We start from the raw sequence: 24,710 nt of genomic DNA on the forward strand, positions 1-24,710 counted from the left end.
GACCCAGAAGCAGAGGGCCCAGTGTGAGCTCACAACTGCCCCGCCCCCAGACTTGGTCTTACAAACCAGGGTCACATGTCCATTCCATCCAATAGAGGGCATCTCCTCAACTCCATGTGGATTTGGAGTTTGAAACTTTTTTAGGCCATTGTAGATTTTGAGCACAAACCAGTGATCTAACCTTACTGCAAATGAAGACCAGATAAGTTTTTTTCTGGGTAAGATCAGTAACTTCATTATTCAAAAATTTTTTTCCTAGGTTGTCTTTACCCAGCAAGTCTGTCGACTGGACCCACTTTGGAGGTAAAGTTGTTACTTTGGCTCTAAATCCAGCCCACATGGTTCCAGCTTGCTCGTTGCCTTTTCTGTCCTTGAAGGAGATCCCTTGTGGGAAATAGATCTCCCCTTGGCTGCTGTTCCAGCCGGCTTATCTGCTTGGCTGAAGGCTCTCAAGCATTGCAAAGTCAGCGTTTCTAATTTTTGAACAGTGGCAAGTACCATGTACTGGAGAGTAGATGTGCAAAGAGCTTGGATTCCTGGCCAAGCTGCCTGAGTGAAGGGTCATCTTGGGGCAGAACACACCAGGGGAAAGGGCCCTGAGAAACAGGAAGGGAGTCTGAAAGGAACACTACACTCTAGGGCTGTGGGGAAAAGAAAGAAACCCGCCTGGGGACCCTATATCCTCCTTTAAAAAGGGAGACAGGTAGTACCCCTAAGGAATACCACTGTACCCCTAAGGAATCACTCTTGCTGGGAACTAAGTGGTCATTTGCAAAGTGAGTAGTGATTTGTTTTTTTTTAATTTTTGTTTTTTAAGCTAACAATACGTGTGGGTGGGGGGCTTGATTAAGTGATATAAAAGGCATTTCTGCCACCCTCCCTCTGCTTTAAAATCAGGCTCTCCTCCCTCAGATGAGATCCGCACCCTCCGAGACCAGCTCCTTTTACTGCACAACCAGTTACTCTATGAGCGTTTTAAGAGGCAACAGCATGCTCTTCGGAACAGGCGGCTCCTCCGGAAGGTGATCAAGGCGGCTGCTCTAGAGGAGCACAACGCTGCCATGGTGAGGACTCAGGGGAGGTGCTCACGGCGGCTGCTCTGGAGGAGCACATCGCTGCCATGGGGAGGACCGAGGGGAGGTGCTCACAGCGGCCGCTCTGGAGGAGCAGAGCATTGCCATGGGGAGGATTGAGGGGAGGTGCTCACAGCGGCCGCTCTGGAGGAGCACATCGCTGCCATGGGGAGGATTGGGGGAGGTGCTCACAGCAGCCGCTCTGGAGGAGCAGAGCACTGCCATGGGGAGGACTGAGGTGAGGTGCCCACAGCGGCTGCTCTGGAGGAGCACAACGCTGCCATGGGGAGGACTGAGGGGAGGTGCTCACAGCAGCTGCTCTGGAGTAGCACAACACTGCCATCTCCTACCTTGCCGAGGGGGTGGGGGGTGCTCTCTGTTTTGTTTGGGGTCAGCATGATAGCTTGTAAATAGTGGCAGCCAGTGAGGTCAGGGTTACCAGTCCTAGCTCTGCACACAGGTTTATTTGGGGGAGGTCACTTGGTCTCTTGAGATTGACATGAATGGCAGGATCTTGGTATTCCCTTGTAGCTCTCAGAAACCATGGGGACAGGTGATATTTTTGTGTGTTTGCTTATAATTGGCTTTGATGATAAAAGGGTTAAAAGATTATTTTATTTTTCCAAATACAAACCTAAAGCTGTCTCCTAAAAGCTATTCATGGCATGGAACTCAAGCATGTGTGGTATAGTAGATTTGAAGCCAGTCAGACCTGGAGTTCGAATCTTTGCTCTTCCAATTGTTACCTTAGAAAAGTAATTTGGCCTTTTGAAGCGTCCTTTACCCACTGTGTAAAACAGAAATAATAATTAGCAGCAGCTGCTTCAGTCATGATGGTTTAAAGAAATCAGGTGGGTAAGCATCTGCTTCATGCCTGACTCCCTGAAAGCATCTAGTAAAGGTTCATTTCCGTGAACTTAAATCAGTACCGTGTACTAGGGGTCTTATTCCAATCTTCATATTTAGGACTTTTGAAAGTATTAGAAGCAAGTTGATCCCTGAGAAACATTCTTTAAGCAACTTATGATCATTTGTTAATGTGAAAATTGGAAAATCCTGACCTCAAGCCCAGAAAGACAGTAGTGAGCTGTTGTTCTGAGTTTGTAGTTTGCAGTTGCAGGGTGGTTTATGTGTGTGTAGGTGAAGAAGTGTTTGCAGTGTGTATTAAACTTGACCGTTACGGCCTGTGTTAGAAGGTAGCTAAAACAACGGCATTTCTGGTTTCTTTTAGAAAGATCAGTTGAAATTACAAGAGAAAGAAATCCAGGTGTGGAAGGTTAGTCTGCAGAAAGAACAAGCCAGATACAGTCAGCTTCAGGAGCAGCGTGACAGTGTGGTGACCCACCTCCACAGCCAGATCAGACAGCTACAGCACGACCGGGAAGAGTTCTACAACCAGAGCCAGGAGCTACAGGTACGGGCTGTGGCAGTGGGGAGGGGGCGCAAGTGTTTCCTTCAGTGTTGCCACCTTGTTCAGCTCAGGTAAGTACTTTGCCTCTGACATCATTGGCAGGTATATTTTAATGCCAGATAAACCTTTTTTAGGGCAGAGATTCCCCAACTTTCTTGGTTCATACCTCCCATAGTGTCTCAGTAATTCTTTTCTGGTACTCTGTAGCCAATCACCTCCCCCCACCCAAAAGAAAAAAATCCCAAACACTTAACAGTTCTGTTCATTAAGTAGACCTTTTATTTTTTTTTAAGCTTCAGTCTACCTAGTCATGAAGTATATCTAAACAGCTTAGTGAGGACTCATGTCCTAACAACTGAGTAGTTGTTTGGAAATAATACGCATACATACAAAATTTTTTTTAATTTCATTTTAAAATAACTGCAGTTACTAATGCTACACGTGCACCTGTTGGGCACGGCACAGCATCTCCAACCTTGGAATCATAGTGGATGGTGACTCCTTGCGCGTTGGTTTTCTTGTGGTGCTTTTTATCATAGCACCAACGCCCCGCTTTTCCAAGATAAGACATCATCCATGGGCATACAGCACCAGCTAGTACTTGACAGTCAGCTGTTCCAGTTGGCTAGTAGTTCCCAGGGTGTCCAGCGGGTGTCACTGTCCCCTCAAAAATTCAAAGTGCCTCGAGGCTCACTGGGGCACAGTTTGGGAGTTGATCACCTAAGGTCTTTTGTTAAACAGTAAAGAATTCGTAAATCAACCATAACTTCTTAAAACTAAGAAGTCAAATCCTGATAGCCCAAGAATAGTAGAAAAGTTGAGGAATAGGCATTCCCAAGTCTCCATTGACCGAAGGCCAGCAGGCCGGTGGGCTGCTCTGTTAGTGCTGCTGTGATTTCACACGCGTATCCCTTTGGGCAGACAAAGCTGGAGGACTGCAGGAACATGATCGCGGAGCTGCGGGTGGAGCTGAAGAAGGCCAACAGCAAGGTGTGTCACACCGAGCTCCAGCTCAGCCAGGTCTCTCAGAAGGTAAGAACCAAGGCAGACTGCATCTGCTCAGACACCACTGGCTGTCGCTCTTCTTGAGGCAGACAGCTGGGCTCCGAGTGTCTGTTAGAGGCTGCGAGCAGGCAGTGACTCAGCTCCTTCCCCTTCCCCAGGACACTTGGCAATGTCTAGAGACACTCTGATTAATGTTTTTTGATGCTGCTGGCATCTGGTGGGAGGGGCCAGGATTGCTGCTGAGTACCCTGTGGGGCACAGATGATCCCCATGGCAAAAGCATATCCAGCCCAAGCCAGTCTGTGTATGTCCCTGGGAACACTTTCTTTATACCTTGTTTATATAAATGTAAAGTTTATTTTTTTAATTTTTTTTATTGTTGGGGATTCATTAAGGGTACAATAAGCCAGGTTACACTGATTGCAATTGTTAGGTACTTGCAATCATGTCTTGCCCCCATAAAGTGTGACACACACCAAGGCCCCACCCCCCTCCCAAATGTAAAGTTTATTCAGGCTGGGAGCCTGAGATAGGTGGATCAACTAAATTCAGCAATTTGAGACCAGCCTGAGCAAGAGCGAGACCCGGTCTCTACTAAAAATTGAAACAACTAGCTGGTTGTGGCAGGCACCTATAGTCCCAGATACTTGGGAGACTGAGACAAGAGGATCACTTGAGCCCTAGAGTTTGAGGTTGCTGTGAGCTGTGATGACAGCCACAGCATTCTATTCAGCCTGTTTCAAAAAAAAAAAAAAAAGTTTATTCACGTTTCTGAGTTGTGATTTCTCTTTTGGGGTTCACTGCATTTTCGTTTTTTTTTTTTTTTTTTTGTTTGTTTGTTTTTTTGTAGAGACAGAGTCTCACTGTACTGCCCTCGGGTAGAGTGCCGTGGCATCACATGGCTCACAGCAACCTCCAACTCTTGGGCTTACCCGATTCTCTTGCCTCAGCCTCCCGAGCAGCTGGGACTACAGGCGCCTGCCACAATGCCTGGCTATTTTTTGGTTGCAGTGTGGCTGGGGCTGGGTTTGAACCCGTCACCCTCAGCATATGGGGCCGGCGCCCTACTCACTGAGCCACAGGCGCCGCCCCAGGGTTCACTGCATTTTCTATACATCATTTACTCAAGAGCAAGTAAGTTTTCTTGAGGGCTTTATTCCTGGACCTAACACTCCTGTGTGGGGTCACCTGTCCATCTTCTCCAGGTAGGGGTCGGTTTGATGTAGTATGTTTGTGCTTCCTCCTCTCCCCAAAGCACAGTTTTAATGTGCATTTCTGTTTATTTTTGTAGCCATTGAGTGCCATCCTCCCCACCTGCCATTATGTCAGGGAATTTAAAACTGTGGGAGTTGTTTATTCTGCTATTCATTGAAATATTATTATGCTCCTAGCTGGTTCCCTGTTTAATATCCATGTATGAATGTTATGTTGTTGGATTTTTTACTTTGTGTATGTTTTTTGGTTAGCTCTCAAATAGTGAGTCCGTCCAGCAGCAGATGGAGTTCTTGAACAGGCAGCTGCTGGTTCTCGGGGAGGTCAATGAGCTATACTTGGAACAACTGCAGAACAAGCATTCAGACACCACAAAGGTAGGCCGGTCTGGGAGCCCAGCCTGGGGGATGGCTCAATAGCTCTTTGGACCCAGACAGGATGTCATAGAGTGCTGTGGCTTGTGGTCCAGGTGTCTGCTCCCACTGTCCTGGCCCAGCAGTGGCAGCACGTGCCAGCCACCCAGCCATCCTGGGAGCTTGTTTCCCCTGTTGGGTGTAGTGGTAATTGGCACAGAGTAGATAAAAGAGTGTTTCCTTTCTCTTCCCTCTGCCCCCTTTAAAGGAGTGAGAGAATAAAGTGTGGGGAAGCACTTCTGTTTAACATGCCTCTTAGAACTGTGGGCACATACCAGTGTACAGGTCATTTTTCTTCCTCTTACTGTTGAATTTCTGCAGATGATAGTTCAGTCTTGGCAACAAGGCCAGCATTGGGATGATCTTACGTTAATTGGTGCCTTACCAGTGGTGTTGAGGAAGAAGTTTTATGTCACTTTATAAATAGCCTCAGGTAATGTTAGTCAGTGAGTTGGGAGTAGAATTTTAATAGTAAATGCTCAGATACTTCCTGTCACCGACTTCCCTGTCACACACAGGCCTTCTTTTTAGGACTTCTGTGCTTGTGCTTTATAAAGTCCCTTTTGGGGGTTAAATGTAGAGAGTCGCTTTAGAACCAGAGATACGTAATTTTCATACGGAGTCACTCTTTATCCCCAGCTCCTCTCACATCTCAGACTCAGACTCCCTGTAGGAGAATCTAGAGAGGGAGCTTCCTCTAGAAACCAGCTCTCACTTATTTCGAGGTATCGTGGCTTTGGGAAGAGAAGAGGCTGGGGGGGACCTAAGGGACAAGACATGAACAGACCACTGAGGGCAGCCTGGATAACATAGTGAGACCCAGTCTTTAAGAAGAGCTCCCCAAAACCAAACCAAAGTAGCCTGGCTTAATAATGCAGAATTTTATTGTTTAATTTAATAGGAAGTCCCAAGGCACATGGGTTCAAGAAAGGTCAGGCTGGGAAATCAGGGCCAGCACCGCGGAGCCAGGCTCCCTGCACTCTTCTGTGCCTCCTTATTCTGTCCTGTCGGCCTTGTCCTCCAGCTGGCTGACTTCATGGCTGCCAGGTATATGCCATAGGTGCAAACGCCACAGGCTGACCTAGTAACACCCCTCACAGTCTGTCTTCTTGTGGGTCTTTCTCAGCAATAAAACTTTTCCCAGAAACCCTTCACACATGTCCCATCTCTCTCGTCAGCCAGGATTGTTGTCATGTGCCATTCCCCAGCCCAGTCACTGGCTTGAACCAGTCGGGATTTGCCCCTGGACCTGGAGCTAGGGTTGCCCTTGTTATGTCCAGTGGAGGAGGAGGGGTAGGAGTCTGAGCATCAGGTTGGGTAAAGCCGCCCCCAAGGTGGTCGGGAGGATTGGTGAGAGGACGTGAGCGTTCTTGGTTTAACACCTCGCACGTTGCCCATAAGAACTATTGTTTATGGCAGAGGGCAGGTGTGTTCACTCAGCCCGTGCTGAAGTCTGGTGCCCTTTAACAGTTGCAGTGGCCACATTATCTGGTAGGCGGTCTGAGTGTCCTGTGCCAGAGGCGCTGGACTTACCAGTCCCTCCAGGCAGGGCGTTTTCCTGAAAGCTCACCTCCTTGCAGTTTACTGTCTTAAAAAAAAAAGAAAGAAAATGTGTAACAAATTTTAATATTATATACATTTTACCACAATAAACACATGCACACAAATGTAACAGGATTGTTAGGAAGTATCCTTTCCTCCTTTTTTTCCGAGTGTTAATGTGTACTTGCTTTGGTTTCAAGCTGTTCCAATCTGTCTGGGAGCAGGCCATCTGCCGCGGGGGATCAGCAGCCTCCCCAGGCACCGAACTGGCCACTGCTGCCCTCCCAGAGCACACTGCTCCATTGGCGTTGCGTTCTGCAGCTTTACCCCAGTGGGGGTTAGGAGAGGGAGATAATTTAAGAGAAAGCAAATAATCCACGATACCACTATATTGAAATTATAACTGAGTATTGGCACATTTTCACGTGGTATTTTATGTTTATGTTTGCATAGTTGATCATACTGTTCACACAGGTTCGTAGTTTTATCTTTTTACTGATACAATATCATTTTGTAAAATTTACAAATATAAGATGTATTTTTTCATAATTAACTGTTTCCCTGAAGACTTAACTGTGTTTCCAGTTATTTGCTCTTAGAAATATGCTGTGATGTCTTTTTTTGTGTACAAAATGTTCGTGTTTCAAGGGATTTTCTTAGGGGTGGGTTTCAAGGAACGGCTACTGGGATACTACTTAACCTTCAGCTCGTTTTTCAGAAAATTATTTGTATATCCATTTGTATTTCTACTATAGGATAGTAATGTGCCTTCTCACAGCTTATTACATTGTTTTTCAAAGTGGATGCAGCATGTGCATTTTTTGTAAGTACTAACTCCAGTCTCTTCTTCTAGGAAGTAGAAATGATGAAAGCAGCATACAGGAAAGAATTAGAAAAAAACAGAAGCCATGTTCTCCAGCAGAATCAGAGGCTTGATACTGCTCAGAAACGGATATTAGAACTGGAATCTCATCTGGCTAAGAAAGACCACCTTCTTTTGGAACAGAAGAAATATTTAGAGGATGTCAAACTCCAGGCAAGGTAATTTTCATCAGGAAAAGTTCTTGCAGTGATGTTTTTATTAAGTTGGACTTCTATATTCTGGACTGGTCTGTGTCTTTCAGAGGACAGCTGCAGGCCGCAGAGAGCAGGTATGAGGCTCAGAAAAGGATCACTCAGGTGTTTGAATTGGAGATCTTAGATCTGTACAGCAGACTAGAGAAAGATGGCCTCCTGAAGAAACTTGAAGAAGAAAAAATGGAAGCAGCTGAAGCAGCAGAAGAAAGGTAGGAATGATGAGTTACCTTGAAGGCCTTGGGATTAAGCTGCCGCTCTCAGAACCAGGACTGTGTCACCTGGCTTGGGACAGTTGCAGCTGCTGAGACAGGGCTGTAGCACTCAGCCCCCTCCATCTCAGCCCCACCCTGCCTCACCTTTCCTCATAGTGCCAGCGATCTTCCCACGTTCCTTGTCCTGCCCTTGACTCACTCTGTGTGGCCACAGGAAGTGTTCATATTTAAGATTGCTACCCAGTCTCCCTCGTGACTTAGTTTCTCTTGATAAGATCTCTTCCTTGACTGTGGCATTATTCACCAGAGTGGCCTGCCAAGTGCGAATGGTGTCATTGTAGTTCACATCCCCCACGTGTGGGCGCTGCAACCACCAACTCCTTTTCCCTCCCTGCATTTCTTACAGGCTTGACTGTTGTGATGATGGCTGCTCGGATTCCGTGGTGGGGCACAATGAAGAGGCCTCTGGCTACAACGGTGAGACCAAGACCCCCAGGCCTGGCAGCACCCGCGGCAGCAGCGGCAGCAGCCAGCTTTCTACCCCCGAGAAACCCCCAAACCAGAGGGCAGGGCCATTCAGCAGTCGGTGGGATAGTGCCATGGGAGAGCCCTCTGCCAGCATCCCAACTACTGTCGGCTCACTTCCCAGTTCAAAAAGCTTCCTGGGTATGAAGGCCCGAGAGTTATTTCGTAATAAGAGTGAGAGCCAGTGTGACGAGGACGGCTTGACCATCAGTAGCCTTTCTGAAACCCTAAAGACAGAACCGGGCAAAGACTCAGGTGTGGAAGTCAAGACTCCCCTGAACCGAGATGGCCCGCACCCATCCCCCCCAACCCCAGACAGTGTTGGACAGCTACGTATCATGGACTACAATGAGACCCATCCTGAGCACAGTTGAGGGTGAGGGCCAGTCACTGTTACTGTGTGTATTGTTGGCATAGGACAGGAGGTGTGAGTGCACGTTTCAAAGCTTTCCTGTCCCAGGGTCTGAGTGGTGGGTTCACGTGGTGGAAGTGGGATGAGGGTCCTTTGACAGCTGATAGAATGCAGAACGGTTTTGGATCTAGCATGGAAATGCCTCTTAACCCTTCCCCTTGACCCACCCCAAGCCTCTCTTTCATTTACCTAGCAGTGTACTAATCCGAGGGCCAGTTTGCGTTCCTCGGTAGCTTTATTTTCTTCCTCTTCCCCTAAAATGGTTGCGTCCTTTGAACCTGTGCAATATGAGGCCAAATTTACTCTTCGAGTCTAACATACCACTTCCTGTTTCCCTGAGGCTCAGATAACTGGGCGGGCCTTCCGTTAGACCAGGCAGTTGTGGCAGCGCAACCCAGTCTGGCTTTGTCCCTTTCCCGGAGGACGTGGCCTGCGAAGCTGATTGTCTCTACATGAACACTTTTATGTGAGACTCTCGCCTGCTTTTTGATGCTGAAGTTCAGTATCAAAAGTGGCAGATCTAGAAAAACAGTGGTTTTTTTTTTTTTCCTCTTGCATTCTTTTGGTGATTCTGATAAGCTTCCTAGAAAGTTCTGTGTGAACATAAGCCTGTTTGAAGAATCCAGAGCTGTCACTGTGGAGACCATCCTTTGGGGAAGCTCTCATCCCTTCTTCCCCCACTACCTCTTATTTATTTGGTGTTTGCTTGAATGCTGGTACTATTCTGACCGCAGGCTAGTGTGGGGGTGGTAAAACCTGCTCTCTGCAGGGGCCAAGGAGTGGTCACTTGGAGACGCTGCTGCCACCAAGAACTCTTGTGCTCGAGGACCCCCCTCGGGTGAGCCCGTCTGGCTGAGCCTCAGTCCCACCCTCTCCTGTCTGTTTGCCTCCGTCTGTGTCCACACGTCCTCTTGTTTATGTCATCTCTTTGTGACACTGTGGCAAAGAGGCTCTGAAGGTCCAAAGAGTTTCTTCAAGTTTATGTGACATCGTTGTCAGGCTGTTAGTGTTGCCTCATACAGTAGGTTCTAGGCCGGAGCTTTTTCATACCAATTCCAGCTTTCATAGCCCGACTCTCTAAGGAGCTTAATTTCGTCACATTCTCCCACGTTAGTGATAGCAGAGCAATGGGAGAATGTTGACAAAGGCTGTGTGTGCCCACAGGGCTGTCCCCACATGCTCCTGAGAGTGACTCTCAGAACACTGGCGATGGCAGAGAATCCCGCTGAGCAGATGCTCCTGAAATAAACGATAGAAGCCTAAGAGCCGTCTCCTGGTGTCTAGCCAAGGCGAGGAGAGTGGGTGGGGAAGAGCTGGTAGTCCCAGTTTTCCTACTTCTGTTCTTTTAGTAAAAACAATAAAAGGGTTCAGTCATAAAGAAGTAAAAGGAACTGTAATGGTACAAAATTTTACTGTATATGGAAGCTTCCAACACATGAGGGTAAGTCTTTTCTTTCTCTAAATGTGGCAATAGGTATTCTAGCATTCCCAACTAAAGAGAAAGAGTCCATGTTACCATGGCTGTACTGGCAGGAGACCTGTCCACAGCAGACTTTGTGGCTGTGACCGATTATATCCCTCCCTGCCCCCACCCTCAGCCCAGCACCAGCTGGCCTGGCCACTGGATGGCCAGTGTGGAGTGTTAGTGCTGCCACACATTTAATTCAGCTTTGTCCAAAGGAAAGCTTGAAATCCAATATGTCCTAGTTTCCTGGTTCGGTTTTAGAAAAGGAAAATGTGAATAAATGCAGAAAGGGAACAAAATGTCATAGGTTAACTATCAAAGCTGGCTTTAATTGCTTTTCCCTCCTCAAGCCTGAGAGATCTGTGCCACGAAACAAAGATATCAGGCCTTAACTGGCAAAGGAAAGATGCCAATGTAGAAAAGATAAAACAAAAAATTTTTAAACTGGTAGAGTATAAAGATGCAGGGAAGAAAGGAGCCAGTGTGGTGTAGTGGACCAGGGGACCGAGGCCTCTGCGCCCAGGCCCTCGGCACTCCCTGCTGCCTGGCTGTCCCTTCTCTCAGCTTTACAACCAGGGCGACCAGGTAAGCTCCAGCTGAGGTGCCTTTGAGTTCCAGGAGGCTGTGGGTTTTATTCAACCAAGGTTGGGGGATTGAGGTGCAGAGTTGCATTGAAGTTATCCAGCCTAATAATGTAGGCTCTTATGTTGCAGAGGACTCCAGGTCAACAGTAAGGTTTTATTAATATTGGTTTTTAGAATGATAAGCCCATCAGGAGTCCAGGGGGCACTTGATTTACTGTAGCGGGTCATTTTAGGATGGAAAGGGGGTGGTAGAAGGACTCTCAGGAGGCAGTTCAGGCTGGGCAAAGGCATTAGAATCATTATTGTCAAGGCAGAACCTGTCTTGAAACTGATCAAGTAGCTTTGTATCATAGATGTTGGGATTGGACAGGTCGCATCCAGAACTCACCATGAGCAAGTGGACCAGTCCAGAGGTGTCTGGCCCTTGTCATAACCTACTCCCATTCCCACCTGACACTACCCAGTGTCAGAGAAGACACTACCCAGAATAGAGAAGATGAGTCTATTTCTTGTGCAGCATGGAGTTTTTTGAAAGGAACACCGTGGCATTGGGGTCAGGGCAATAACAAGGTGCAGAGAAAGTGAGGTCCTCAGTCTCTACAGGTGAAGAAGCACATGGATCTCTATTTGACAGAACTTTTAGGGATTTTTAAAAAGTTTTGACAAGGTTCTGCCATGAAGTCTATAAAAATTGTTACTGTGGAATTGGAAGAAATATGTGGTCGTGAATATAAGAAAACTGACTGAACCGAAAGGTAGGAAGTCAAGGTCATTTCTTGGATCAAGAGGTTTTAAAACGTGTGCTAGGACCAGTGTTACTAAGGCTGGTAGGCAGAAGGTGACTTTGTTGGGTTTGCAGAGTTTTTCAGGAGAGAAAACTGCCCAACTTTGGGGAATGAGCTGCAGAAGGTTCTTATGAGGCTCTGTGAGTGGAAAGATAATAAATGAGCTACTTTGTGAGCCAACATTTATGTGATGTTAGGACAAAATAGTCCAAATTGTCTCTAGAAGGTAAATTGCCATAACCCAGAAAGAGGCCCTGGGAGCCAGCATCAATGCGAAGAAATAGCCCAGCAGAGCGTGGCCAGAGGCCAGCAGAAGCAGACCCGCAGGACACAAACCCCAGGCTCTCATGCTGTCCACACACAGTCTCCAGTGTTTTTTGAGGAAGATAAACTCTAGCAGTCATTCAAAGGCGGACACACAAATGGTCACAGGGCTGAAAGTATCTCTGTGAGCTGGAGGACAGGGGCTCGGACTCACAGTTAGGAATAGAAAACTGGGTGTGTGTTTCTGCGTGGACCACAGAGCCGCAGTGTGCTGTGACTAGCCAATGTGAATCTCCACCAAATACTAGAACATGCCACTTGCAGCCAGAAAGAACTGAAAACAAAATTACTGCGTGACAATAAACACTCAGCTTTCCCTACTGAAAGCACTACTAGGTGGGAGGAGGTGTGGACGGGGTGGAGGGGCTGGGGCAGGGTGGAGCCTCTGTGGCTGGTTGGAGATGGAGTGCGGCCAGGACAGCTCCTGGCCCCACCCCGGGGGTCTCTGCTGCTCCCAATGAGAGCTGCCCCGTGTGCAGTGACACTGGTGACCCCTGTCGGCTGCATCTTCACACTATGCAGTACATGCTTTAAAATTGACCTGCCATGAGTGGGAAGATGTATCCAGTCTGAAGATGACGTGTATCTGTTTACATCCAGGGTTCTGTGACACATGTCCCCCGTCCCTCCCCCATAGTCAGCTGCAGACTCGCCGATTGCACTGGATTAAGCTTTTCTTAGGTCGGGGACTGGCCCCTAGGCTGCTGCTGTGAACCCTTGTCCTCAGGCAGCTCCTCTCCCTGTCTCCGACTCCAGTGTGCCCAGGGGGTTGTGTTTCCATCTTTTCCACGCTGTCCTACAGTCTGTACCAGCTCACCTGAGAAAAGCGTGGCGGTAGACACCAGGGGAACCTGCCTGGCTTAGTGGAGCACCTGTACCCACAACTGCTTTGGGTCTTGAAATGAGTTAATGAAGGTAGAGGAGCTTTCTCCCCTCTTCCCAATGTCACAAAAGTGTCCATCCTTTGGGACAAGTAGGCTGCCTGAACCATTTAAGTAGATCTTTCAGAGGAGAGACCCCGAGAGTTTGAGAGCCCCTAGACCAGCCCCTCCCTCCCCTTCCCCCCTCACACAGTGTTGGACAGGAGGAGGCGGAGCAGATACTTGGGCTTTCAGAGGAGGCAGCTGGGCATTTTGCACTAGGAAGAATCAGTGATCACTTTTCAGAAGACTTATATGGACCACAAATATATTATGGAGCAACAGATTTTTAAGACATAATCTAGTTTTATAACTCAATCATGGATAAACCATATGTGACTAACTTATCATTTAAAGGGGTCCCATCAGTGAAAAGAAAGTTTTTTTTAACTGACTGCTATTCGTTAAATTGAAGAAAGTCATCTCTTATCAAAAGGTTTAAACTTTCCCACCACGATCTTAAAAGCATGTCAAACAATCCACATCAGATGCCATAAATATGAACTGCAAAGGAAAATGGTACAATCTTAGGGAATGGAATTGGAATCAAAAGGGTTTGCTGTCCTTAGAATGTTCTAAAATGTCAAGGCAGTTGCTTGTGTTTAACTGTGAACAAATAAAAATTTATTGTTTTGCACTACTCTGCAGTGTTGACCTGGAGTGATTCAGAGAAGTACAGCCCAGTCCAAGGGCGAAGCAGCCTCCGGCGGCTGGGGCGGGACTGACAAACAGATTCAGGCTTTTGTCTCTAAGGCCCTTTTTGTTCTGGTAAATTATGTGGCACACAGCCACAAATTCTACTTTTATATGCCTCAAATTTATGCTCTGCCCCAAAGAGTGTCCAGGGGTCACATGTGGTAAGAGGGTGACTTGAGACTCCCCTCCCAGAGCAGGCTCCAGAACCAGGCGGCCTGCAGACTCTACTGCTCCCCACCTGCCTCTGGTGCTTGCCTTCCCAGGGCGTGGCCAGCACGCTGGGTTTGGTGGCATCCTATTGCCAGTGTCCAGAGCTCACCAACCTGAGCTGTGCTGCTTGTGTTTTGTGAGTGTGCCGAGGAAGCAGCTTCAGCCACCATCTCCACCTTCTCCATGCTCTCCAGGGCTGTGGAAGAAGGCTGAAAAACTGCCTCTACCAGTGTTGACAGCATCCTGGCCTTAGGACATGTGCACAAGGACCAGGGTGATGGGCTGAGGTCGACGTGCCTCTGCTGGCTGTGCCTGGAATTCAGTATCACGCTGCCCATCCCACTACGGAAGCAGCTCCTTGGAGTCAGAGACAGAGGGGACAGGTTTGAGTCTGTCTTGTCTGAATAGGACTCTAAAAAGACTCTCCACTCTTGGAGCAACGTCTAAATGCCGCCCCTCTGGGGGTTGCTCTTAGAAGTGGGCTCTGTTGAGATGGGCTGCACCTGCCTTGCAGTGGTTTCTCTCTGCTCGTGTGGCTACTACCAGTGTCCTTGGGTGTCTTAGAAGAACTAGGTTTTCTTTCAGGGGTAAATCCCAGGAAACCAAGCCAGGCAGAGAGGTGGTAGGACACTTTTTATTCTTGACTCTCTCCCCCTGAGGAGGCAACAATACAGAAGCTAAGTCGTCCCCTGTGAAGGGAAAAACCAACAGTCAGACTTTACTTTGGGCAAGTTCAGATACCAGGGACACATTTTATGTCTGGGGATCAACTATATTGTGAAGACCTGATCATCATCCTTGTACAGAAGCCACAAAATCAGAATTCTTCTGGCCTCTGGCATGGTCCCCCTTCCCACGTAAAGGAGAGGCAGAGGTGGGTTCATCCCCCTTTGGCTTCGGTCCAGCACTGAGGAGCTCGACATGCAGACCTCACTCAGTCCTGGGCAGGAGCACCCTGTCTCACAGTGTGTGCCCTGCCTATAGCTGGGGCTGGTGGGGGGACAAGGAGCTAGTGGGGTCTTCCAGCTTGACGGCTCGCTGTAAAGCTGGGGCCCACAGCTGGACGGGCCTGGCACTGGGGGAGTTGTGGCTCAGAGAGGACCTGGGAGTGCAGCCCAGTGGCCTCCCTCATTACCACTCTCGATGCTCTAGACAACTCCTGTAAGCAGGAGCCTCTTCATCACCCAGAGCTGATGCTTAGAGGCGGAAGAGTTACAAGTTAAAGCAGGAGAGGGAGAGGAGTTCTCAGTAATGTGTTGGCTGATCTCTTTTGGGATTAGATGTGGCAAGGACGATGGTAATAACTATGGCAAATTCTATGGGTGCCCAAAGAAAGCAGATGAGCCAGGGAAAGCCAGTTACGTAGCAAAGTGCCAGAAGGCCCCGGCTCTGAGTTACAGATTCCCACAAGGTGGTCTCCAGGGAGGTTTGGACCATCCTTTGTCTTTTCCCCTGTCTTTTGTGAGTTGCCTACACTTGTGTTTTCTGGACCAAGGCTGGATGCCTGTGGCCTGGGCAGGACGAGTGGCTCTCCCGCTGGCTCCATGGTGTGCCTGGGGCTCACTCACATGCTGCAGCACCTTGCGGGGCAGCTTCTCTGAGTGGGCGATCCATTCTTTCATTAAATCCAGGATGATGGGGATGAGGCTGACCACGCCTCCGTAGTGGTTCTTGGCCTCGTCACAGCTGAGATGGTTCACCACGTCGTGGGGGTATCTGCAGGTGCGAGGGGGACCAGGTGAGCCCATGCTCAGGGACTCCCCAGGCTGTGGCAGGCAGCTGCCAGGCCTCAGCATGGAACTGGACTCACACTGTGCTAAGGCTCTCTGTCCCCAAAGACTCTGCTACAGCAGGTTTGGGGAGGCCATGAGCCCCAGATGTGAGTTGTGAACTGCTGACCCTGATGTGTGGTGGCCTGTGTTAGGGGCTGTGATAGCAGGTTTGGGGAGGCTGGGGGCCCCAGATGTGAGTTGTGAACTGCTGACTCATGATGTGTAGCACCTGGGTCGGGGGCTGTGGCGCCTGCAGGTTCCAGTCTCCCTTTAACTCAGGACTCTGGCATATTGTGCCACAGGCTCCCCACTGCCCCTGGAAGTGGCTCCTCTGGGGCCCTGCTGCTGCCACAGAAAATATCTGTGGGCTTCTGGGAACAACTGTTCTATGACCCTTCTCCCTTTGCTTGGTGCTAACTCCAGTGAGGTGTGTTATGTCCTACGCCCAGTTTTACAGAGGACGTTTCATTGAGTTAGAAATGTTCCAGTAAATTAATGGGATCTAGGGTCCCCCCACCCCCACCCCCGGGCAGACTGGACAGTAGCCACGTGATCCACGCAGCCAAAGAGAGAAAAAGTACAGTCACCTGCTTCCTTGGCAAAAGCCTCCCCACAAGCACATGCTGAGGCCTTGAGGTCAGGGACCAGAAGCGACTTACTTTGCTCTCAGGGTGCTTAAGTCGTTGCTTTGGCTAACGAGGGTTTTGCATTTCTCGAGGAGGTTGTTGGTGACCGGGGTGCCAGAGTGCAGGGCCTCAAAGTGCTGGCAGAGCCTGCTCAGCTCAGAGCAGATGTCCAAGAACATGAACAGAATCCGCCGGTCGGTGGAGTTGTTGCAGTAATGCTCCATGTAGCTCTGCACCTGTGAGGGCCAGGCAGCACGAGCTGGCTCAGGTGCAGTCCAGCAGTGCCACGCTGTCCCCTCCCACCCTCTCAGATTCACGGGGAGTGGGGGAGTGAGCAATGCTGAAGCACTGTGATGTATGCCCACTATGTACAGCCAGCACCGAGAGCCCAGGCTACACAAGGTGCCCTGCAGGCCACTTACTCCCCACCTGAACTTACTCCCCACCTGAACCCTCCATCCTGAGCAGCCACCTTTTCTTTTCCTTTTTTTTGCAGTTTTTGGCTGGGGCCGGATTTAAATTCGCCACCTCTGGCATATGGGGCCAGTGCCCTACTCCTTTGAGCCACAGGTGCCGCCAGCAGGCACCTTTTCTAACCCTCATTTTACAGATGAGCGCTGTGAATCCTGGAGGCTCCGGCAGGGGAAATAACCTGCTCAGAGCATGAGTGTTAGGGGCTCAGCTGGATCCTGCCCCCAGCTCAGTGGCTCTGAGCCAGGTCCCTCACCAGTCCCTGTGTCACCTGAACCAACCACCTCCTAAAGCAGAGGACACTGCTCCTTTCCTGGCCTTTTCATGCTATGGTGGCACGTGGAGGATTTGTCCTGAGAACTGCTGGGTTGGGCTGCCTGTACTGAGGAGGAGGAAGACAGAGCTCAAGTCCTTTAGGCTTTAAGCCAAGGTAGAGAAAGGAGAGGTCACCAAGTGGAGCTGGGGAACATGATTACCATGCAAGGAAAACAAAATCCACAAATCAGCTCTGGGAGGACCTAGAGCTTAAATACCAAAAAAAAAAAAAAAACAAAAACACCCACATGAGTATGTTCTAGATGTGGGAGTATAGAAACCTTCTGATGCCACAGGAGGCGCTGCCTAGAAACGCTGACTTCATCTAGATTCAGGTCCTTTCATGGGGGCGGGTCCTTCCTGGCCCATGCTCTTTCTCCAGGGCTGCCTGGGGCCACCCAGTGACTCTCCTCAGGTGGGACCAGGGCAGCAGGGGGAGAAACTGGCTCTGGTCCAGGCTGGATCACCTGACCCATTCCACAGAGTTGTCTGGCTGAGGATCCGATGATGGAGGGGGTATGTCCCGGGCGGGGGCGGGGAAGAGTGGGACCTGCAGCCTCAGACCACATACGTATGGCCCTCTAGATCTGCAAGCGCAGTCCCTCAACCGGACCCAAACTCGGACTTAGATTCAGTCAATTAGGTCGCACCCAAGGGTCCAAGAGGCCATGCGTGGCCCCGAGGCTGCACTCCTTCCTGCTGCAGTCACCTTTTTGTTGCTGCGGGATGGCTTGGCACGTGTCTGAAGTGGTGCCTTCCCACATACTGCCAGGCACACACACCGGGCGTGGGGTGGGGAGGAACCTGCTCCGTGTGGTAACCACAACACAGCAGCTGCTGTGTGTGCAGGTACCTTGGACACTCTGGTTCAGGGCAGGTGGAGTGCGGGCCCCGACATGCCAGGTGAAGTCAGAACACAAGGCCGCTGCTCACCAGGAGCCTTGGGTTGAACCCAAGGTGAGAAGGCCCCTCCTTTTCACATAGAGGGGAGCAGGCAGGGGTCACACAGCACTGATGTAGATTTGGGTGGGGAGCGGGAAGGAGGCAGTTTTGGGATGGGCTAAAAAGGATGTAGCCAGTTTATTTTGGGGTCGTTCAGAGGCACATGCATGGGCACAGGGGCTCAATGTTATAAACTGGTGAGCCTCGGTGAAGGTTCTGGCTGCTCCCCTTCTGTACATTAACATTGTTTAAGCTAAAAAATCAAGGGGAAATCTGACAAAAATTAACGTTTTGGTTTTTGGTTTTTTTTTTGAGACAGTCTCAACTTTGTTACCCTCATAGAGTGCTATGGCATCACAGCTCACAGCAACCTCAAACTCTTGGGCTAAAGCGATCCTCTTGCCAAGGATCCAAGTAGCTGGGACTACAGATGCCCACCCCTACACCTGCCTATTCTTTTTTAGAGACGGGGTCTTGCTCAGGCTTCCTGCAAAACTAAAGTTTTTAAAGACACTGCCAGCAAAGGTTGCTTGTTCTCCAAGACCCGGCTTCTCCTAAGCAGTTGTGAGCCCTGCCTTCCCTGCCCGGCCCTCCCTGAGCAGTCATTCTTCATCTTTTCCGTCTCAGGGGATCTGGCCTGTGTGTGTCCCGACTGCACTGTGGCTCAAGCCCCCAACTCCCTGGAAAGCTCATTTCATCTTGAGACCCTCAAGTCCTACAGTGCCCTTGCCAGCAGCTAACCCTTGAGGAGATGCAGGGGAAATAAAAACACCTACAGCAGTGACTAGCAAGGTGCCCAGCCCGTCGCGGTTTCTCAAACCCAAGTGGAATGTGATAGCAGGGACCACGTCTGTCCGGTCATAGATGAATCCTGCTTGTAATGGATGACTTACAGATGATGAAACAGGCACAGCCAGGGAAACTCAGTGGCCCGGGGGACAGAGGTGGATTTGAACCCTGGCTGGCTGAGTCTGGAGCCCACGTCTTTAAGGCTGCATTATTCACTCCCGCGCCTGGTAGGGGGATGAATGACTGACCCTTTCCACCACTTAGGACCCAGGTTCTGGTCGTGGCACAAACGTCCTTCCCATCTTGGGGCCTCAGATACCTCCAGATGGGGGACTGGGCTTGGTGAGGCCCAGGACTGTGAGTCTGGCAGGCCCCTGGCCCCCGCCCACCAGCCCCAGCCGGGAGCACCTGCTCGATGCTGCTGATGGGCCGGATCTTGTCGTGGGCGTTCTCTCTGCAGTGCTCCAGGGCGGCGATGAAGGTGAACTGCTGCTGCTGGAAGAGCTTGTACTTCTGCTCCGTGCTGCGCAGGGACTCCTTCACCTCGTTCATCGTCCCCATCCACACTCACACGGGACACCAGGAGCCTACAGGGAGGGAGGGAGAGTCATGAGGGCCCTGGCTCCGGAAGGGCGGATTCTGTGCTGAGGACCCCCGTGGCCCTCTCTGTGGAACGCTGGGCCCAGTGCCCCCACGGCCCTGAGGGGCCGGGGCTGAAAAGAGATGAGGCCCTGGGAGGCCATACGATTGCTCAGGACCCCCAGGCTGTCCACAACAGCTACGCTGACCCTCGACATTTACCCTCCATGGATACATTCTCTGCCGTGAAATAGGACTTTCTGTTCCCAGCTGTGGACAGTGTCTCTGGTCCTCAGTTTCTGCGGTTTATGGGTGTCTATACACACTCGCACATGAACACATGCACACACACAGCCTCCAGTGGCTCCCTGAGGTGTCAGCTAAGCCTGGGGTCAAAGGACATGCCACAGGATGGGAAACCAGCTGATTATCAGTTTGGACCAAATTATCTTGAAACATCTGCCACTCTGGAACTGATGGGAAGGGCTGCCGGGAGAGGAGTCAACACTTGCTTATCTAGTCTGAGAAGATTCGGGTCTCCCCGCTTTGTGCTTGGGGCAGGATTCCCTGGGCAGGGCTGGTGGCTGGCGCACTTCTCCCTGCTCTAGTGGGAATTGCTGGAGTCACCCTGAGTAGTGTCATTAACACTGTGGGGCGTGCTCTCTTTTGGTGCCTCACAGACTGGCCCTGTTGTGATCCAGGCAGTCCACAATGAGCCTGGAATCCTGTGAGCAGAAAGGGCTGTGGGTTCTGTACTCCATGACATCACAGTTCTGCTGAGCGCATGCAGAACGCTCCAGATCACAGCTTTAAAGCTGTGGGGGATGTCAGCGGATCCACATCTCCAGACTTCCACAGGAGCTCAGAGAGAAGGGACCTGCCCAGGGTGTCACAGCAAGTTTGTCACAGAGACACTCTGGTTCCCAGGCTTCTTGATGTCTAACCAGCATCCTCATTGCTGTCACATCCACTGTCCCTCCACTGTTACCAGCACACGTGGGAGTCCAGGCTTAAACACGCCAGCCTATGCCATCTGAGCAGGGCTCAGAGGAGGCTGTGCCAAGGTAGGGTCCAAGTGAGATGTTGGACCCTGGAAGGGGCCAGAATACTTGGCAAGGGGGGAAGGCACATTCCAGGCTTCCGGGCAGGTCCCAGGCAGAGGAGCAAGAACAGGAGAGAGCCAGGAGGCATTTTTGCTAGGTCTGGGGTGGTGAGGGGTCTCTATGGCACAAGAGATGGCATCAGGGGAATGTAAGGAGACTCAGGAATAGACCAGAAGGTGGACTCCGTGGAACCACAGGCACAGTACATGAAAGAACTTGGAGAAGACTGGGCCCTTCAGTGAGGCAGAACCCAGGTGGAGCTGACCCTGACAGTCACACCTCATACACCTGGGGGACCTACTGGAAATACGGAGAATGTGCCCACAGCAGGAGCCACAGAACAGTGTGGCCAACAGACTCCAGGCAGCCACCGCTCCCTGGTGTAGGCCTGGGCTGGGGCCTCCTTCCAGCTCAGCCTGCCTGAGGGAAGGGCAGCCGGGGCTCCAGGAATGGTGGGGGCCCAGGTTTACCAAACACCTGCCGCACTGGTGGCTGGTACCCTCCCCGTGGGGCAGACAGCACCAACTGGGGCACAGGGGGTTCCTGTTGTTCACAATGTCAAGCTCAACCAAGGCTCCACTAGGGTGAGGCAAGGGAGACATTCACCTGCATGAAGAATTTAGGGGAGTGTCAGAACCCTCAGCAATCCAGATAAAAATATTAAAACAAAACACTAAGTTCAAGAAACAAAAGATCAGAATTCTTAAAGACAGGATTGCTGGGCCTTGTCATATTACAGCCTTAGGCAAAAGGAAACATCAGTAATATAGATACTCTTCATTTAAATTTCTGAAGTGGACTTTTGGGTTGGCACTAATTTTGATTTTTAAAAAATACAGAATTAAAATATGTATCCTATGATTGTTTTTGTTGGCCCCTTAAGCTTTGCACCAAGGTGGGTGCCTCTTCCGCCCCCCCTAACCCCCATCTTGCCCCAGGACTCACAGATGACTCTGAAGGTAAAGCTCCAGAAAATCCAGAGTGGCACAAAGGCAGGTGTCCAGGGAGGAGGGGAATGTGCCCTTTGGCCTGGCCTTTCCCCGTGATGTTCAGAGCTGTGATTGGCAGCAATTAAGAAGGCCCTGGAGTCACCCAGACCTGTGTTCAAATCCTGGCTCTGTCCCTTCTTGCTGGCCGTGGGCACATTGCTCATCCTCTCCTCTGAGAGCCTTGGTGTCCAACATGTGGCAGGAGGCCACAGCATCAGCCTCCCAGCCTTGGGGTGAGCGTCACACGGGTCAACAGGTATAAGGTGTGGACCCTAGAGCCAGGAATAGGGGGGTGTCATTGGAGCCGTCAGTGCTACTGTGATTAACATGGTGGTGGGGATGCAACAGCAGGCTTGGCCTGTGCCTCAAAAGGAGCAGGAGCTGCTGAGGGCTTGGCCTGGAGGAGGGGAGGGTGGAGGAGGTGGGTGGTGGGGGTCCTGGGCTAAAGGTTGGGGAGCGGGGATGTGAAAATATTGTGAGCAGGCACAGAAGAGGACAGTGGATGGGGTCAGATCAGGGGACCCCATGTAGGAGGCTATGTATCTGGAAGACTCGCTGAAGGCTTCTAAGCTGAGAGGGTAGAAAGCACTCCATGTGTTCATTCACTCGTTAGTCCATTCCTTCTGCAGGCCAGGCCCTATCAGGTGCTGGGCTGTCCAGCACTGGACAGAATAGACCAGATTCCCCACCCTAGAGGCAGACAATACCCACAGTGAAATACATAGTACTTCCGATTAGGACATAAGGCAGGGAAAGTGGTGGGGACCTTGGGGAAGAGGGCCACTGGCAGGAGGAGGCTAGGTACACGCAGGCTGAACAATATGCCAGCCCTCAATGAGATTCTGGCCTGAAGAAGGGCGCTCACTCCAATCCTTGAGAATGGCAGGTCACTGACAGGGCTCTGGACATGTGTGATCTGAAGTCCTCACCACAGCTCTAGAATGGGGTACCATCATTTCCCCACATGACAGATAAGGAAACGGAGGCCAGATCAGGAAGTGCATAAGCCAGGACTTCTTGCTAAGCTAGACCAGGCTCTTAAGATACCTGACTACTCCCTTCCCTCTCTAAGTGACAGCCTTTAAAGACAAAACACACCAGACATTAGACTGGCAGTGGTGGGGAGGGGAGAGGAGAACACCAAAGGCCTGAAATGCTGCCAACCTCTCCTAGGTTTTATCCACTAGCTGGACCCCACTTCTACTCCCACTTGACCTTTCACGTTCCCTATCCCAAAGCAATGAGCACTAACATTCAGGGGGCCGTCCTTTGTGTGCCCAGCTCTCTGCCACCCTCCTGGAACCCCAAGGGACAGCCAAGTCCTCTAGGGATACAGTGCTACCTTGGCTGGTGGCCCCAAGAGTCCCTGAGAGCAAAACTGACTTTGTTCTTGATCCTAGCAATTTGTGACACGCACACCAGGAATGTCATGAGAGGAGCTGTAATAAGCTATCCAAAGTGATCGTCCCTTGAACGAGAACCACTGCAGCCAAATTAGTATTGATGAAAGCCATGGGGCACAGACACTTCTCAATCTGGGGGAGGAGGGAGGAAAAAAATGATTACCCAATAGGTTGTAGGCTTTAATTGATTTGTATTTTTCCAGGCTGCTAAAGAAGATTAAATCATGGTATGAAAAGTGCCTAGGGCTTAAAATAAATGAGGAGAAAGGCGAGTCATTTCAGAAATGTCCAGGAAGCAAACTGAACTTCTCCCGTGCAAACTGCGGGCTTGGCTGTTGTGTTCTTTGCGCAGAGAGAGGCAGCTTCCTTTTCTCCCACAGCTCCCTTTACAGTTGGGATTGACAAGCCTAGTGAGGAAGCGGCTGTGGGGGAAGAGCCAACACCGTTGGAATGCATGTCTCTGGGCTGCTGTCTGCTGTCAGGATGCCTAGTTCAAGCCCTGACTCTGCCTTTGATTTAACCAGACAGACCTTGAGCCAAGATTTTTCCCCTTCCTGGGACTTGGTTTATCTATCTGTAAAATTAGGGAGTTTACATTAGAGGCTCTTCAAGGGGGCTTCTGATCCCAATATTCCTAAGAGGCTCAGAAAGGCCCAGCAAAGGGCCCCAAAAGCATCAGCCAATTGCTCTTTCTCATCCATATGATGGGAATGGAGATGCCTGTCTCACAGGGTTGCTTCAAGGATTAAATGAGCCCATGCGTCGTCGTGTGCTTAGGCATGCCAGTTGCTAAGAGGTTCAAGACAGGAGCCAGCAAGACCCTTCCTACAGTCCCCACTTCACACGGGACCGAAGGGAGGCACGGGACAAGTCAACAGCTTGTCCTGCTCGGACTGCGCCTGGAGTTGAATTTGGGACTGTTTGAGTGTGCCCTCCCCCCCCCCGCTCCGTAACGCACAGTTTTGTGGAAAGCACAATGTAAGCGTTCACGGTGGCTCCTATTACTATGTCGTGTGCACTACAGCTCCTAGTTCGGTGCTGCGACCAACACCAGGCCACCCCGTTCCACGCGCAACGAATACGCCCCACAAAACTCCCTTCCCGGTGGCGTCTCACCCCGACCCTCCAGGGACAGCCGCCCGCGCAGCCCCTCCCGTCCTCCGCCCCGTCCACCTTTCTCTCTCCCACGCCGGCTTCCGCGCCCCGAGGGCCTGGCTGGGCCCGCGTGGACCTCTTTACCCTAGCGGGTCAGGAGCGTCTCGGCTTCACAGAGCACCCGGAAGCCGGGGTGATCGTGGGAATCTGGCGCCCCGAGGAGGTGGGGTGCGGGCGGGGGGGAGGGGCCGTGGCCTGATTGTTACCCCCGCAGCCATAGCAATCGGTCACGTGGTCTCGCGGCCCCTCCCGAGAGCGGGAGGTGGGGTCTGAGGGGGAAACTGAGGCCCAAAGACTGGCCCGTGACACTTCTACGGCCAGGGTCAGAGCGCAGTGACTGAACCAGACGCAGGCTCCGCACCCCAGCCCCACGACTTGCCCCTCCACGGGGTTATAGGGGTCTCCGCACTGGGGGAGGCCTCCCAGGGCGCATCCCTGATCCCACAAAGCCCAGCAGGAAGCGACCTGAGGGTGCACTACGCTAAAGTGCGCCGATAGGAAGAGCGAAGCAAGGGGAGAGGAAAGGACTTCCCCAAGCCGCGGAGGGCGTCCGAGGCTGGGCACCAGGTCGAGAGGCCGGGCTTGCGGAGGGTGGGCGGAGTCTGCATGTGGACGGGCGGGGCCTGCAGACGTTGTGAGCCTGGGGGCGGAGCCCGCGAACTGGCGGGGCAGAGAGGCGCCCCTTGATGACGCAACCGCC

General features: G+C 51.0%; 2 protein-coding genes across 7 annotated transcripts in view; one reads left to right on the forward strand and one right to left on the reverse strand.

Moving 5' to 3' along the window:
* Positions 1 to 13,600, forward strand: part of TSC1 (TSC complex subunit 1) — a 51,378-nt gene extending 37,778 nt beyond the window's left edge. For 3 of the 5 annotated variants that reach the window (XM_053559021.1, XM_053559012.1, XM_053559026.1), the window contains exons 16-23: positions 260 to 303; positions 898 to 1,064; positions 2,305 to 2,487; positions 3,406 to 3,516; positions 4,956 to 5,078; positions 7,510 to 7,697; positions 7,781 to 7,942; positions 8,352 to 13,600. In XM_053559021.1, coding sequence (XP_053414996.1) covers positions 260 to 303; positions 898 to 1,064; positions 2,305 to 2,487; positions 3,406 to 3,516; positions 4,956 to 5,078; positions 7,510 to 7,697; positions 7,781 to 7,942; positions 8,352 to 8,844 — 1,471 coding nt within the window. In that variant the 3' untranslated portion in view covers positions 8,845 to 13,600. The remainder of the gene's footprint in view (positions 1 to 259; positions 304 to 897; positions 1,065 to 2,304; positions 2,488 to 3,405; positions 3,517 to 4,955; positions 5,079 to 7,509; positions 7,698 to 7,780; positions 7,943 to 8,351) is intronic. The other 2 variants (XM_053559044.1, XM_053559034.1) reach the window with 1 other exon arrangement.
* Positions 13,601 to 14,483: 883 nt separating this feature from the next.
* SPACA9 (sperm acrosome associated 9) lies at positions 14,484 to 24,180 on the reverse strand. 2 transcript variants are annotated; one of them, XM_053571732.1, is made up of 5 exons: positions 24,029 to 24,180; positions 19,190 to 19,368; positions 16,298 to 16,500; positions 15,435 to 15,582; positions 14,484 to 14,555 (listed from the first exon to the last, which is right to left on the reverse strand). In XM_053571732.1, exons 2-5 carry the CDS (start codon positions 19,340 to 19,342, stop codon positions 14,544 to 14,546), a joined length of 516 nt encoding a protein of 171 aa, XP_053427707.1. In that variant the 5' UTR covers positions 19,343 to 19,368; positions 24,029 to 24,180; the 3' UTR covers positions 14,484 to 14,543. The 2 variants fall into 2 exon arrangements, with proteins under 2 accessions (XP_053427707.1, XP_053427699.1); XM_053571724.1 differs by having other exon boundaries at positions 14,484 to 15,582.
* Positions 24,181 to 24,710: the final 530 nt, after the last annotated feature.

The sequence above is a fragment of the Nycticebus coucang genome, chromosome 2 (assembly GCF_027406575.1).
Source record: "Nycticebus coucang isolate mNycCou1 chromosome 2, mNycCou1.pri, whole genome shotgun sequence".
NCBI lineage: Eukaryota > Metazoa > Chordata > Mammalia > Primates > Lorisidae > Nycticebus > Nycticebus coucang.